At 38.5% G+C, this 15255-nt stretch overlaps 1 protein-coding gene across 1 annotated transcript; it reads right to left on the bottom strand.

Moving 5' to 3' along the window:
* Positions 1-2783: 2783 nt before the first annotated feature.
* Positions 2784-15255, bottom strand: Nipped-A (Transcription-associated protein Nipped-A). Its single transcript, XM_040709527.2, is given in 6 exon segments — positions 2784-7369; positions 7371-11075; positions 11078-14032; positions 14096-14326; positions 14395-14734; positions 14804-15255. Coding segments are annotated over 6 exon segments (11898 nt in total). The 5' UTR covers positions 15091-15255; the 3' UTR covers positions 2784-2989.

The raw sequence follows: 15255 nt of genomic DNA on the forward strand, positions 1-15255 counted from the left end.
TAGTTAGGTATAATTTTTTTTTGGCAAAGGATGTACAGGGTCGTTCAGGTAAATCCGGACCATCTTTAACTACATCCTGAACAATGAGGAAATCATTTAACTCTCGTTATTTCAATTTTAAAGTGAGAGGTTGAACGTTAGCTTTAAGTTAGTCTCGCAACTTATAATTCAAAACAAGTATTTACGACGAAGGAACACCATCATCGAATTGGCTTGTGTAGAACACTACCAGCGTACATCAAGAAGATGCTCCTGTATCCAAAGAGCACATTCTACGACGTCTACAACCACTGGAAGGAGTAGGCGGACTTAATAAGAGAAAGTCCCGGAGTGATAAAAACACACTCCTAGATTCCTCATTGGCCTGAAACAGTATGTAAAGGGATCTCCTGGGACTCCGATTAACGTTTTTGCCAACTAAGCAAAGCAACAGTCTCCAGGGCCATAAACGCTGACCTAAGGATGAAGTCATCTGCCCAAGGTAGAAAATTGCTGAACGATTTGAAGTCTCATGGTTACCGAATCATCATTTATTCGGATGAGAAATAATGGACTCTCGACAGATCCCACAATATCCAGAACGATAGATGGTTCACCAAAGAGAGATCTTATGCCCCCACGTCTTTAAAACAAGTTTCCGGCCAGCATCATGACGCTTGGGGCCATTACAAGAAATGGCAGTGTCATGCCCCCCCCCTCCATGCTCTTTGAGCAAAAAAATAGGGTAGATGCCGACGGACATTGTGAACTCCTGTCTGAAGAGAAGGTGGCATTTTGGGATCCTCAGACCTGGCCACCTAACTCTCCCGATATGAATCCCATGTACGGGATTAGCACAAAATCTATTAAATAGGTAGGTTACAAAAAATCAAAAATAACTGAATTCAGGACTTTAAAAAAGTTCCTGCGATATATATTGAGTGTATAATTTCATTGGTACCAAAATAAATAAATTGTAAATAAAATTTCAATCCTCTACTTGCTTCCCTTATTGTCCCTATTGCTCAAGATGCAGTTAAAAGTGGTCCGGATTATCCTGATCAACCCTGTACAATATAAAGTAAATCATTCTTTAATATAGAATTAAAAAAGAGAGATGATCGAATGATGATTAATTGATAACCAATATTAATATCAAATTAGACAGAATTGTATGTGGGCCTTTTTCATTTCTTCACTGAGTATTATAAATTAATTTTGTTTTATATATTATTAGCATAATTACTATGATTCTTTGAAGGACGGATTCTAAGTTATTCATCACTACAAGTATTTTATTAACATACAGTTTTCGGATTATTAAAAAAAAATGGAAAGCATTTACACAACACAAAATATATATTACAAAAGCCATGTATTTTGGAGAAATAATGGATATCTTTTTATTACACCTATAATTTGCAGCCATCAATTGACGTTAAATATCTGTATTGGCTCCTTGGTATCGATTCTGATATTTTCAATTCTATATTATACTCATATCAAAACGCATCCCTAATATTTATAAGGTTGTAGGTAAAAAGGTTAATTATTTCCCAATAAATTATCTTTCAGTGGGATCCCATTGGCCATTAGTGAATTATAAATAAAATAGAGGTAAATGAAATTTAAATATTTATTTTTATATTTTAAGAAGAAATTTAACTCGTAAATTCGCAACTCTCATTTTATCATTATCACCACTAATTGTCAAGGTTGTGTCTAGTTCAGGTTCGGTGATTCTATCGGTCCCAGTTTCGGTTCTTTCATTCCAACGGGTTCGGTCTCGTTTCTTTTTTATATAGGCTCAGTTCGGTAACATGCATTTAAAGCATGTGGCGTTGCTAGAAAATTTGTCCTAAGGAAATGATATTAGATACAAACAGAGCCGTAGATATCTTATACCCAGAGTGCGTAATACCCTAAGTTTCAGCATTGGTCTCGAAAACTAAGGTTGCTTAAGATAAAGGTTTTCCAAGTAGGATGCAGGAAGATGTAGAATTGAGGATTGCTTTCAGTCTACACATGTTTCGTATAAAGGGGGCCTCAGCTAAAAATGTATTAGTGTAGGTTGGCCTTGGCATAGTAAAGTTTGGGAAACCCTGGCTTAACAAATATTATAGTTATTATATTATAGAACCGACAAGGTTAGTAGCGGACCTGGATCCATAATCTACCCCACCCCTTCCCTCTTTTATTTACACCGTTTGGTCCCTAAAACCACTTTTCCAGATCCATAAGAAGCTATTTGGAACTTCGATGCAGCTGTATCACACTGACGGTTTAAAAAAAAATCATTGGAAAACGCTGCAATTTCATAAAAAACTCAGAAAATTGACTTATTGATTAAATCTATCTTATTTTTAATAAATATATTGTATTTTCTTTATACATTCTATATATGAACAAAAGTACAAGAACCGAGACCGATAATCAATATATTGTTGTCTCGGTTCGACTTTGTCGATTCCGATTTTAACGGTTCAAGAACCGGAACCGCTAGACCGATAAGGGAACAACCTTGCTAATAGTGCATGGGTTAACTTTGTTAGAGCCACGGTTCCTGCTTTTTTGAGTTCCATAAGCCGATACGGCCAGCAACAAAAATAATTGAATAGTTAGTGATGAACGAGGTAATTTTTGGGGGGTAAAGGCTTGTATAATAATGAAAAACAAACTTCAATATGTATTTTAACGTTTAATTTAATTAAACTTATTTTATGAAAACATTAATGGTGTAAAAGCCCGAGAACCCCTGATAGGTGCGATATAAAATAGCTACAAAACAAAATAAAAAGACATAATTGTATTGGAATATATATTTATATATTTTAGCTTTAATTAAATAATTTGAGAATCTAATGAATGATCAACTACCAAAATAAACGTATTTTTCTTCCTACATAATATATAGATAATTATATATACACATTAAAAATTTATTTAAATAATATTAATATTAAATAGTAATGATAATAATTAATACAAGTAAAGTAGGCACACAAGTAGGTTATAGCCAAGGATGCCAAGCAGGGTCCATTCGACATAAGTTGTCCATAGAATTGGCCGCTGCTACTAGAGTAGATACTTTACTATCTGTACCGTCGAAAGCAGATAAACTGCCAAGTCTTTGAGTAATAGCACTAACAGCACGGTTGACCATATTTATAATTGTTTCACTGTCCTTGTTTTCCAATTGACCATTGGCGTCAAGGTTACCACGGTCTCCAGAAAGGTCAGTTGTTACTCCATGATTATTTTTCTTATTCCATGCGATCATTTCGTCTCGTAACACAGCTCGAAGTATGGCCTGGATCTTGTAACTAGGATGAACAAAACAACGAGCAGTGGATATCATAGCGGCTGTCAAGGGGCCACAAACACCGATTTGAGTTAAAAACTCGGAAATATTTGGAGTGAGACGGAAGGGAACGGGTCGAGTTGAGTCTAGATCACCTGTGGCATCGTCTACATCGAATTTGAAGTAGCTCACGTTCACTAAACCAGAGTCTTGATGGATATACATCATATCTGGATTGAGTCTAGATAGATGAAGAACATATTCAGCAAAACTAGCTAATGCTAGCTGAAGAATTAACATTTTTCGGAATGTCCAGTAGTCTGTGGCTGAGGAGAATGTAGTGACAGCCCATTCTTTAAACATGTTTCGGGGCACCATTGAAGACTGAACTTCTTTGAGTATTTCTCGAAGTACTTGATGAGAGGCTTGAGATCCGCGAGCCTGCACAGCAGTCAGCCTTTCATAGTATCTTGCGATTGGATTATCATGATCTAAAGCACGTTTGGCACACCTTCGCTTGTATATGTCCAATATAGATATAGATGAAGCGTTATCTTGTACAAGTCTCATTTGAGGACTAACAGCAACCACTCGTGGTACAGTAAAATTAAGGAATCGACGGGAAGTTTCCTTATGCTTTCCAAGAAGATGATTCATCATGCGTAAAAGTTGAAGAACTCTTTCTTCTCTCCGGGCATCAGCAAGACCAGAGTCGTTTATGACTAAATACGGATAATTCTTGCCGTTATGACCTCTAATATAGAGTCGCCGAGCAGCGGAATTGTGTTTTTGTACTATTTCAACACGGGGCATGAATCTTTGAATACAAACTTGATAATGTGAATGCTTGGGGAGAAGAAGCTCTCCAGGGAGTTCCACTTCTGCAGTTTGACGACTAAAATTACTCAAAAAGCGGCATTTTTCCTCTATTAAAAAGGACTTGGGAAGGATTTTCGTCTTAGCTTCAAGTATAGATATCCATTTCTTCAGTTTACTGATAAGGTTTTGAAGTTTCATGGATCCTGGCACAGCAAAATCAAAATCTGAGGTAAATTGAGACTTCATTCGTTGAAATACAGGATCCTGAGCAGTAGCTTGGGCTCTTCTCACAAGACTTTCACTTGCAGCAGAGGAGTAGTTTCCAGTCACAGAACTACTAAAGTTTTCGATTCCAATCCCAAAGGTAGATACAAGTTTTTTGACAAAATTTAAAGTGTGAGGTGTTATGGTAGCATCGCTAACTTCACCACGATGGTCAAAGGCGATAGCATAGCATTTTGCCAATCCTTGGCGAAGTTGTCGAAGCACTTCTTCATACCAATTTTCTCTAAACCAAACCATTTGATCAACGATCCCCTCGAGACTAGAAAGAACTGTAGGATGTAAATCCCTTTGCATGTGCATGATTCTTGAGCATCTCCACATAGGAGCAGTGGCGCGTATGGGACCCGACTCAGAATTAGCTTGTTGTTGCTGCTGCTGTTGTTGTTGGTCCCCAGGACTTTCGGATGATCGACGTTCGCTAGCCAATTCTCCAGTCTTAAATCTTTCTCTTTGCTCTATTTTCAAAGTTAAATAAAGAGTTCTGATAGGAAAATAGACAGCTTGAGGAAACATTCTGCCAACGGTACTTAGTAAATTCAAAATCAATTTCCCCTCAGATCGTACTAGACAGGTAAGCAATTGAGGTATCCATGGAAGCCATTGAATAGGAGGGACACCGACGTTATATTTATCAACTGCTTCGGCTAGTTCCAATTTATCATTATCGTAAGTTAGTAGCCATAGTACTTTTGCCAAATATTTTCTTGATTTGGATTCATTTTGATGACGACATGCATGCAAATAACATGTTATAGCTTCCACTCCAAATTTAACATTTCTCGGAGTACCAGAAACCGTATTAACACCGTCTCTAGTAAATAGTTGTTCTAAGTAATCCCCCCAGAGAGCCCAAGCTTTAACAAGGGTATCATGCATTTGAACTGAAGCTGAAAAGGCTTTATTTGCATCCTCTGATCGACCGATTTGAGCCAAAAGCATGCCTTTTAGAGCGTAGAACTCTGCAGTCATATCTTTTGTAAAATATTTTAAATTTGTACTTTCAATAACTTCCAATCCTTCTTGAAGTTCATTTCTTCCCAATGTTACTGCTGTTTGGACATAACACTTAACTTGCTGTCTTATTTTTTGAAAACAATCAACAATGGGAACGGAAGCAATGGTATATATTCGGGAAAGTGATTCTAAGCAGACTCCAGTAAGATTATGCTTTCGAGCTATTTTACCGAAATGGATGATGGCTTGGGCAGAAGCATGAACTCCTAACATACTGTTATTATTATTTGTGGTTGTACTTGCTCCGGAATTACTGGAATCTTGATGTTGTGCCTGTTGATTCTCAGAGCTGTAGTGGAGAGCAATATATTGATAATGATGTTGTCTCCAAGTGAATATTTCAGACCAATGAGACAAATCATCACTTATCACAGGAAGACGATTTCTCCAAGTTTTCACTATCGCTTTCATATCGTGCAAGGAATTAGTTCTTCCATGAAGAAGCCCTTGATGTATCTGCGCTGCTTCATGAAGTTCCATTACTTGTTGTGCCGCCTGAAGGTAAGGTAGATGAATGTGAGAAACGATCTGGGGAAGACGCCTCCATTCCCTCATACAAAGGGAAGATGCCATTTCAACACAGCGCTCCACACTAGCCAAATGAGGATCATCGGGATGGCATATTGCTAGGTAACCACGGTACATATTCATTTTCCAAGCCATCTCTTTCGGATTCGCTACCTCAACTTGATTAAGAGATTCCTTCATTAACTGCCAATTTGGAACTCTCCAAGCTGACTCCAGAACAAGTAAAGGATTATTAATCCCTTTTAAATTTCCATATTCTAATAAAAGCTCCCACTGGTTAAGTTCTTTCGAGCTTCTTAACCAATGATCCTCCCAAAGTCTCACTTCCTGAGAAATAGAAACAGGACTTGGTGTCATTCCGTAATCATTTCTATATTTCGTCATTGCAAGTTCGAATGCTCCTTGGGCTTGCTCAAAGTAACCCTGTTGCTCATATGCTATGGCAATATTGGTTTCGGTATATTTGGCCTTCTTTTGCCACAGTCCGGCCCACATATCTTCCTCTTTAAGGAGAGAGTACATTTCGGAGAGGGCATCAGTCGCTTCTTGATGTAAAGTTAGGCTTGTTGTTGAGTTGGCTTCTATTTCATAGTCTGAGTTGCTCAACTCCTTACGAGGCTTAATAATAGGTGAAGATAGTCCATCAAAAGCAATGGACTCAAGCATCAAAGTACCTCTATGCCAGAGATTGTGACTTTTTGCAAGATATTTGATCAATGCTGGCTTTATCGCAATTGATGGCTTACATCGAGATAGAGCTTCAACAAACGTATTAAGAGCACTAAGTTGACAGTCTTTTTGAATAACATGAGCTCCGGAACATATAAAGGGAATTATCTCTTGAGCTAAAGCTTCTCTCTGCTTGTCAGCAAGAACACTCCAAACACGAGGGAAGAAATTCAACCAAATATCCTCTGCAAGATTGTGATCCATGTGGCAAAGCTGAGAAGCAGCATTTAAAAAGTGTACAGTCTTTACTTCTTTGATAGACTCTAAAAATTTAAATTGACGCGAAATTAATTGAAATAAGGAGGATCTATTGTTTGTGGAGGTAAGGGAATTAGAATTGGAGTTGGTGCCACTCGGATCTTCTTTTTTTAAGCCATCTGATGATGATGAATTAGATAGCTCAATTTCAGCCAAATCTTCATCCTTCTCACCAACATCCATATCAGTTAAAACATTACTGCTATTAGCAAATACATGAAATGCATTTCGATCACAAGGCTCTGCAAGAGCAATGACGGATGTTACGGAAGGAAGATGACTTGATGGAGTGCAATTTTGTATGGGAGTTCCAGGAGTTGCTGTTGTCATGACAAGAGCAATAGCTTGCTTAATCCAATAGTGAGGTCCCATGGAATCCCAGTTTTGAGAACATATTACATATAATAATCGATCATACAAGCGACGTTTCATGCTCGTGTCAAAAACTTCAAAAAAATTTGGCTCGTATATGAGGTTGTGTACACCGTAGGCCAGAGAGAAAAGCAGGCTCAAGTTTAGAAGTTAATTCTGTACCTTTAAGACTTTCATCCCGATAAACATAATTGATGAGCTCTAAAAACTGTGCATTTAAATCTGTATCATCAGGAAAGCGTTTCTCCACATATTGCATCATTTTGACAAGTAAAATTGATTTTTCCTTTAATGTTGGGCCTTGATTTAACATTTTCAGATCCTTATGTTTAATCCAATCTTCTAACATTTTGGTAATGGCTTTCATAACTTTCACATCCAATGACTTTTCAATCAGTCCGACAAGAATTGTACCAATAAAGGCCTTACGCATGTCATGTCCCATAACAGCAACTCTATTTTTAACTAGATCTAGACTTAGGATCAAAAGTTCGCAACTGGCAGCAGCAGTGCTTTCGTTCGAGACAGGATTTAAGTGCTCCCTCGCCATTCTTTGAAGGACTCTCATAAAACTTGAAATTAATCGGTCGACATAACAAGAATTGTTAATGCAAGCGGCTTTAAGCATCATCAGAGTTCCAAACAGACTTGAAGGTGGGGCTTGAGGATTCTTTTCATAATTTGCAAGTCCCTCATACACTACTTTCCCAACCATGGCATAGAGTTGTTCTAGTTCCTCGTATTTCGATCCGACACTCGAGTTTGTTGGTTCTGTTGGGAAAAGATTCATGAGTCTGGACATAAGACTATGAACTGCACGGATGACTTTAGAATTAGGACATGTGGTACAGGTAGCAATTGCTTTTTGAAGAGGTTTAAAAGCAACTAAAATTTGATCCTTTCGTAAAATTGTGAGAAGGAAACTGAGTATATCTAGACAGGTGCAAATATTTATATAATTAGGCTGACCAGAATCCACACCTAGAGGACCAGTCAAAATCTTTTCAAAAGCATGAAGCTTCAAGTCTAGATTCGGCCAAACATCGGGTTTTAAGGCCATTTTCAGAAGTGTAACACATCTTCGGGATAATATTTCTCCAGGAGATGTTCCAGTTGCAGCTTGAGTATCACTGACTTGACAAGCAAGACGTAGAAGATAATTCACAATCGCATCTGAATGAACTTTATCTAATGGTTTATGTGCATCAGATTTACTGGATGTGGTACTTGAGGGAGAAGCAACAGATTTCATAGATGGTAGCTTCATCTTTTTAGGATCTGGTGAACCTTCAAAAGATGGTCGTTTTACACCAGGAGAGGGCGCGAAACCGTCAGATTCACCTCCTTCTTCTTTAACTCGATGCATTTCCCATTTAATAGCAATTTCGCATAAATCAACAGCTAATCGCTTCTGCTCAATGGTTGCTGTGGCTGTAAATCCAAGGCGTTGAATCGAAGTGACGACATGTTGAATGAGATGATGTCGTACTGGGTAATATACTTTATAATGTTTTACAACCAATTGTAGAATATGAACCAATTGTGACCCAGTGTGTCCGTCTTCAACAATGATTTTTTTAGTCCAATGAGTTAGCATTGTGTTTCCATCTTCCATTCTACCAGGCATTGAAGGAGTCAATATTTCTAAGGCTTGTCTAACAACTTGTCTCGCTTCCACAGCATGTGCTTTGAGAAGAGAATGAAATACTTGAAGAACAATGCGTTTATGAATGGCAAATTTAGCTATTATATGCGAGAGAAGAAGATGCCCATGATAGCGAGTAGCTGGATCAACACAGTTCTTACTCAATAGACATGGCCATGCATAAGTCATTAGTCTTCGAAGTTTGTTACCTTGCCGCTTGTTTGCTGCATCATGAATGTGAGCTGAGCCTTGGTCCACTAATAAGCAAGAAAACTGAAGTAATAAAATTCTAACTGTATCTGATGTTCCGAATGGAATATCAGGATCAATAATGTCCATAATGAAAGTGGAGACGACATTCTCCGCGCATTCTTGGTCTGGAGCTGGAGGAGAACCAATCAATGCATCTCCATCTCCTTTATCAAATGTAAACGCAAAGGATGGTATTATAATAAACTGAAGTATTCTGGCTTTAAGTTCCTGGGACAGACATCCCTCACCAGGAATTTTCCAAAGTCTTACAAATTCAAAAAATGCTGCTCGTTTCCAAGAAATTGAGTATTTAGAGCACACTTCAGTTTCCAAAAAGTCCTTTAGAAACTGAAAGTCTGCTAAGTATCGACCACATAATGCTCGAAGTAGTTGAAATAAAAGAAGAATTTCTACGTCTTTATGGTGTTTAAAATATTCAAGAAGTATTTTAACGATGAGTTTGGGTTCCTTCCAATGTGCATAGTCCACGTTGTCACCCCCTTTTTTGTGTTTCTCATGATATTTATCTTGATTCCATATATTTTTAAAAGCATTGACCAAATTATGCTGATCCTTGAGCCAATTAGAGTCCCTTTTTACAAGGACATAGGTCAAACAAACACTTCCAAACTGTATTTCACTTTTTTCATGAGGTGACAACGCGGGTGGTTGATGTAGACCTAATTGGACTAATTGATTATTTGAAGTAGACTGGCCTGAAGCCATAGCTATCAATTTATCAATCTTAGTTGTCATAAGTGCATTTCGAAAAACTCCTCCATCCTCATGATTGACAATAAACTCCAAATAACGACGGATTTGAGCATCTTTAGCTGAAGTCTCTACCATTAAATAGTCCAAAGTTTCATTCGGAAAAGAAGAAAGATATTTCATCAAAGGCACTCTCAATATACTTCCCGGCTCGATGAGAAGCGCCCTTTCAGTCGTCAAGACCAACTTACACAACATTTCGATGGTACGAGTGGGAGGGAAATTCACTGGCGGTGGAAAATTGTGAAATAATTCAATTATTGATGCTGCTGTTTTGAGTTGATGCTGACCGCCAGAGTTTCCAATGCTTGATACCCCGACTTTATTGGCCACATTTTGAGCAGCACTTGGATTTTTGTACCCAACAATAGCCATTTCCAACCATTTTTTCAACTGTTGTTGAAGTAATTGCTCTGTAAGATTATCCACAAAGACTGAGGGAAATAGACGAGCTAGATAACAAAGCCGCTTGATGAGATTAATAGTTATATTTCGATAATCTTGAAGGCTTGAAAGAGTTCGAAGAACAGTATTTGCCATGTCCATATCGATCTGGAATCCTGTAATGAACTTTTTCATGCACTCATATCCAGCATCGACAAGCTCATTATTTGTACTATTCAATGCTTTGTAAAGTACCGCAAAGATTTTTTCTCTACACTCAGGTATGTAATGGCAAGCTGCTAAAGCTTTTAAAGCAGACTTTCGAAGAGGAACTAGGTTCGATATCGTTTTATAACAAGGTAATTTCTGAAGGGATTGATCATCATTTTCACATAGGGAAAGGAGCTCCGTAAAAAAAACTTTGTGCTCCACAATTTTTAGATCAATTGTGAATAGTCTCGGCTCCAAAGTGGTACAAAATGTGTTACCATCCATTAGTCCAATTTGAGCATTAACGGGTTGATGTCTAAGTAAATGCTTCTTTGGAGGAATCATATCACTTAAAACGTCTTTATGAGGCTCCATTATTTCTGTGATGGGCTTAGTTTGGATTTTTGATAATAGCTGAAGGGAACTCATCGTGTGTTCACGTACATATATATTGGGACTTGTAACCTGTCGAACCAATTCATGAATAACATCGTGTAGGGATTTAGTTTGTATAGCTTGGAGTTCCATTAATTGATGACGCCGGGCTCCGTTACATTAAGAGGGATTTCGATGGGTGAAGCACAGAGAGTTAACATTTTTTCTAAATTTGATTTTGCCATGTCAACTGCACCAGAGCTTACTTCGTCTGTAAGGTCCATCATGACAAATAAAAGTGCTTTTAAGAAGCTAAATTGATGTTGGAAAACCCATAAGAGATCCATACGTTCAAACAAAAACTTGATTGCTATGCATCCTCCAAGCTTTGCGTACCATGCACGTTCATAGCAAAGATTGCACATCCTATCAGCTAGATATTCCATAAGAGGAAGGCGACAGGCTCGTTCTTTTCCACCCAAGATATTCACAGCTGTATCTAGTATTAAAACCATGGCTAAATGACCCGGTTTGCAAAGCTCTTTTTCTTCGTGTCCCATAATTACGGCCAGTGCATCAATAAGAACTAGAGGATCCATTCCCTGGAGTTTATTTTGCTTCGTAGACATTGGAAATGGTCCTGCTTGTTGAGCAATTGCAACGATGGTATAATGCCTCACAAGTGCTACCATAGTAGGAAGAACAGATTGTCGGAGTTCCTTGATAGCAGCTGCTACAAACATGCCTGTAACTGCCATTTGATGAACTTTCCGAGCTTGTGGATCACCACACTTGTAGTAAGGCACAGAGATTGAACCAATAGGGCCTTCACGAAATTCCGGATGTGAAAGGAGCTTTAAAAGTGTAGCTTTATCATCATCTACAACTAGTGATGAGACAAGATAGCACTTGATCACTTCCCAACACTGCTTCCTATAGAATCCAGGCTCGGTATTGGAAGATTTTAGGGCATTAAAAGCTGTTTCAATGATTTTCTGAACTGGAAAGGAAATGGGTGATCTCAATTCAGCGAAAAAAATCGTAACACATGGTCCAGGATTATCAATTTCAGAGAAATTGAGTAACTGAGGTTCAATCATCATTTTTCTGTTACCGCCTCCAAATTTTCCAAGCACACGAAATGCGACATGTGCAATTTGATCCGATGGATTTCGTAGGGTCCTCCATAAAGCTTGCATTAGTTCTGCTCGAACAGGTTGTATGTGCTCGTAAAGAAAATCAGGTTGAAGGTTATCCACACATAACTCTAAAGTACGTAAACCCTGAGAAACGAGGGTTTGAGAGCCATTTAAAGCTGATACTAAGGGATCCATCAACATGGGTAAATAGGGAAGTAGAGAACTTAGACGAACAGGTACTGTGAGGCACAATTCAACAAACAAATCCTTCATGTGTTGTTTATGGAGTCCACTTTGTAAGCTGTTCAGCCCCATGAGAAGATTTGGTAATAAAGGAAGAAATTCTTGATATAAAAGATCGTGACTACCACCTCCTATGGAACGGAAAAGAGCACGAAGCAACAGAAAATAATTATAGGGTTCTTTTGCGGATTTCGCGAGTTCCATTGACTTATTCACAATAGAGTGTAGATGTGGCCGAAGCATTTGTTCATTTTCCGCCGCAAAAAGAGATACAGATCCGAAGACCAACTTGAAAAGTTTTAAGTACAAATTGCTTCGATCCATATTACTTCCCATTTCGTGCATCCTTTGAAGGAGATATTCGACCAAAATAGTTGCAAATATGGGTGATGTTACATTGTTGGCGAGAAAGGAATTCGCCATGATTTGCAGGGCATAATTGTCGTAGATTCTTTCTACAACAAAATCGATGGTTTGAGAAAATACTTCTTTGAATGTTTGTGGGTTGAGCAAAGAGAATACACCAGCAAAATGCTCTAAGACCTCTTTTTCTTCTTTGGTCCTTACGGTTTGCTGTTGCTGTTGAGACTGTTGTTGCTGAGATTGTTGTTGCTGTTGTTGAGATGGTTGCACCGCAGGACTCCGTGAGCTTGGTCCTCCCCCTGACGCCGAAGAAGTAGATGTGGTTGTTGTTGCTTGAGGAGGAGGGGCGGGAGGGGTTGTATTCAATGTATAAACGTCCAAAGCCACCATGGCCCACTTGACCAAACGGATGTATATTGCAGTTTCTTTGGGTTGAAATTGTTTATTTTGGCTAATGAGTTCCGTTTTAACATTGGTACAGCCCCATGTAATGGTTTTGACACCACACACAAGAGTTTTAACAAGACCTCGACAATCCGCAACGGTATAGTTATTTGCTTGTGAGGGTGGAAACCCAAATTTACACTTTTTGGTAAGCTCATCCTCTGTTGATGTTGTGGGTAGCTTATTTGTTTCATAAGTAGAGGCTGGAGTCAAGGGTGGTTTGATGTCTTCAGTCTTAACGTTAATATCTGGTGTAGAGGGAGCTGAATGTCCCGCAGGAGTAGAATTTCCATTGTTAGAAGTTGCGGACGAGCCTGCGGAACTATTTGAGGTAGATCCCTGAGACGAACTACTACTCACATTGTTATTATTGTTGCTGTTACTGGCTGATATTGCAGCTTTATGCTTGGCCATGAGAATGGGAAGTTGTAACTTTGCAACAGTTTTAAACTTAAGTACAAACACTTCCATCATTTTCATGAGTAATTCTCTTCCATTTCCCCCACTTTGTTCTTGATCACTACGACTTCGGATGCATTCAACTAAATTAAGGAGTAACTTGCAAGACATGGTTTGTATAGATGTTGGGAGTGATTCATCATGGACGTTCAGGGAGAAAAGTTGAACTGCTCGAGAGAGATCTGATAGCGGGATCTGTTGCCGAACATGATGTACTAAATCAGCAAGCGTTGAATAAGCTAAAGGGCGCAAAGATTCATGTGTAGTCCATCCTTTGCCAAGTAAAATATTTTCGTCAAATAGCTCCTCCATATGAGGCACAAACTTTGTCCTTAGATCTGTTGCTAGAATATGCCGAGCAGCAATGAGTAACTCTTTTCGTAAATGCGCTACTTCGTGAGGGCAAATTGCTAAAAGGGACAACATGCCTTTTACCATTTGTGCACTGTGACTACTAACAACCTGGAAATAGGGATTCATATCATTATTATTATTAGATGTTACAAAATGTCATCCATTCATTACCTTGAGGTATATTCTGATTATGTAGGCTAAGAATGATAAAGTCTTGATTTGTGCACCCATGAAATCAACAAACACTTCTTTATTGAATTTTCGATGACTTCGAACTTGAAGTGAAGGCTGTAGAGTTATTGTATTCATTATTAAAGGAATGAATTCCGCAACTTCCTGGTGTACAAATTGTTTATATAGCTGATACATAAGCACTACAATGATTGGAAGCTCCTGAAGAACCTAAATGACGAGAGAGAAAAATAATTACAAATCTGGAAATATCAAGAAATGTGTATATTTTTTCATGCCTTGAGGGATAAAACTGCTTTGGGAATGAGGTTGTAGGATACGTGAGAAGCGCCATCCGGCGCTTTTTTCTCTGTCGTAATAGTAGTAACAGTGAATGTTTCACCAAGTAGAGCCTCTATATTCAATTCACTCAAGTCTTTAACTTTGATAGGGTCTCTAGGTTCAAATATTTTTGCTAAATGATTCGGCAATTCCTTATATATGGATTTGACAAGTTGAAGGAATTGAGTTATTTCCAAGGAATGCAGGGGTCTGAATTGTTTGTGGAGCTCAATGATGATCCTGAGGATGACAAGAACGTTTTCCTCATTTTCCGACTCTAAAAGCTTGAACATGAGACTGCAAAGAGATTAATCATAATAATTAGTAAGCGGTACATTCATCCAAGTCCCGGATTCGGGAGTATACCTTAACACAGGTTTGAAATGAGGCTTAAGGGCATCAGCCGGAAGCCTTTGCAGACACTCCAAAGCTGTTTTTCGAACTTGTTGCACATTGTACTCTGCTATAAAATGTGGAGTTCCGTCCTTGAGCAATCCCAGAAGCACTCCTAGAGCCTCCTTTACAAAAACTTCCGGATGATCCTCTAATCGCTCACTTAACTCTTGCACAGCCTTCAATTTGGCTTCATCCTTTGCTAACGGATCTCGAAGCACAGTTGCATGCGCTCGAAATAACTCTTCCATGCTTGTCATCTCGACATTTGTTTGAGAGTTTATGACTTTTCTCGACGTCGAGCCAGATCCTTTTTCAAAAGTGTCTTTCAATAATACAAAAACGAGCTCGTTAAATACTTTATAATATTTTCATCAACAGCTGCAGCATTGTTTACACTCTACATAGAGTAACAACCAATGTCC

The sequence above is a fragment of the Lepeophtheirus salmonis genome, chromosome 3 (genome assembly GCF_016086655.4).
Source record: "Lepeophtheirus salmonis chromosome 3, UVic_Lsal_1.4, whole genome shotgun sequence".
Taxonomy (NCBI): Eukaryota; Metazoa; Arthropoda; class Copepoda; order Siphonostomatoida; family Caligidae; genus Lepeophtheirus; species Lepeophtheirus salmonis.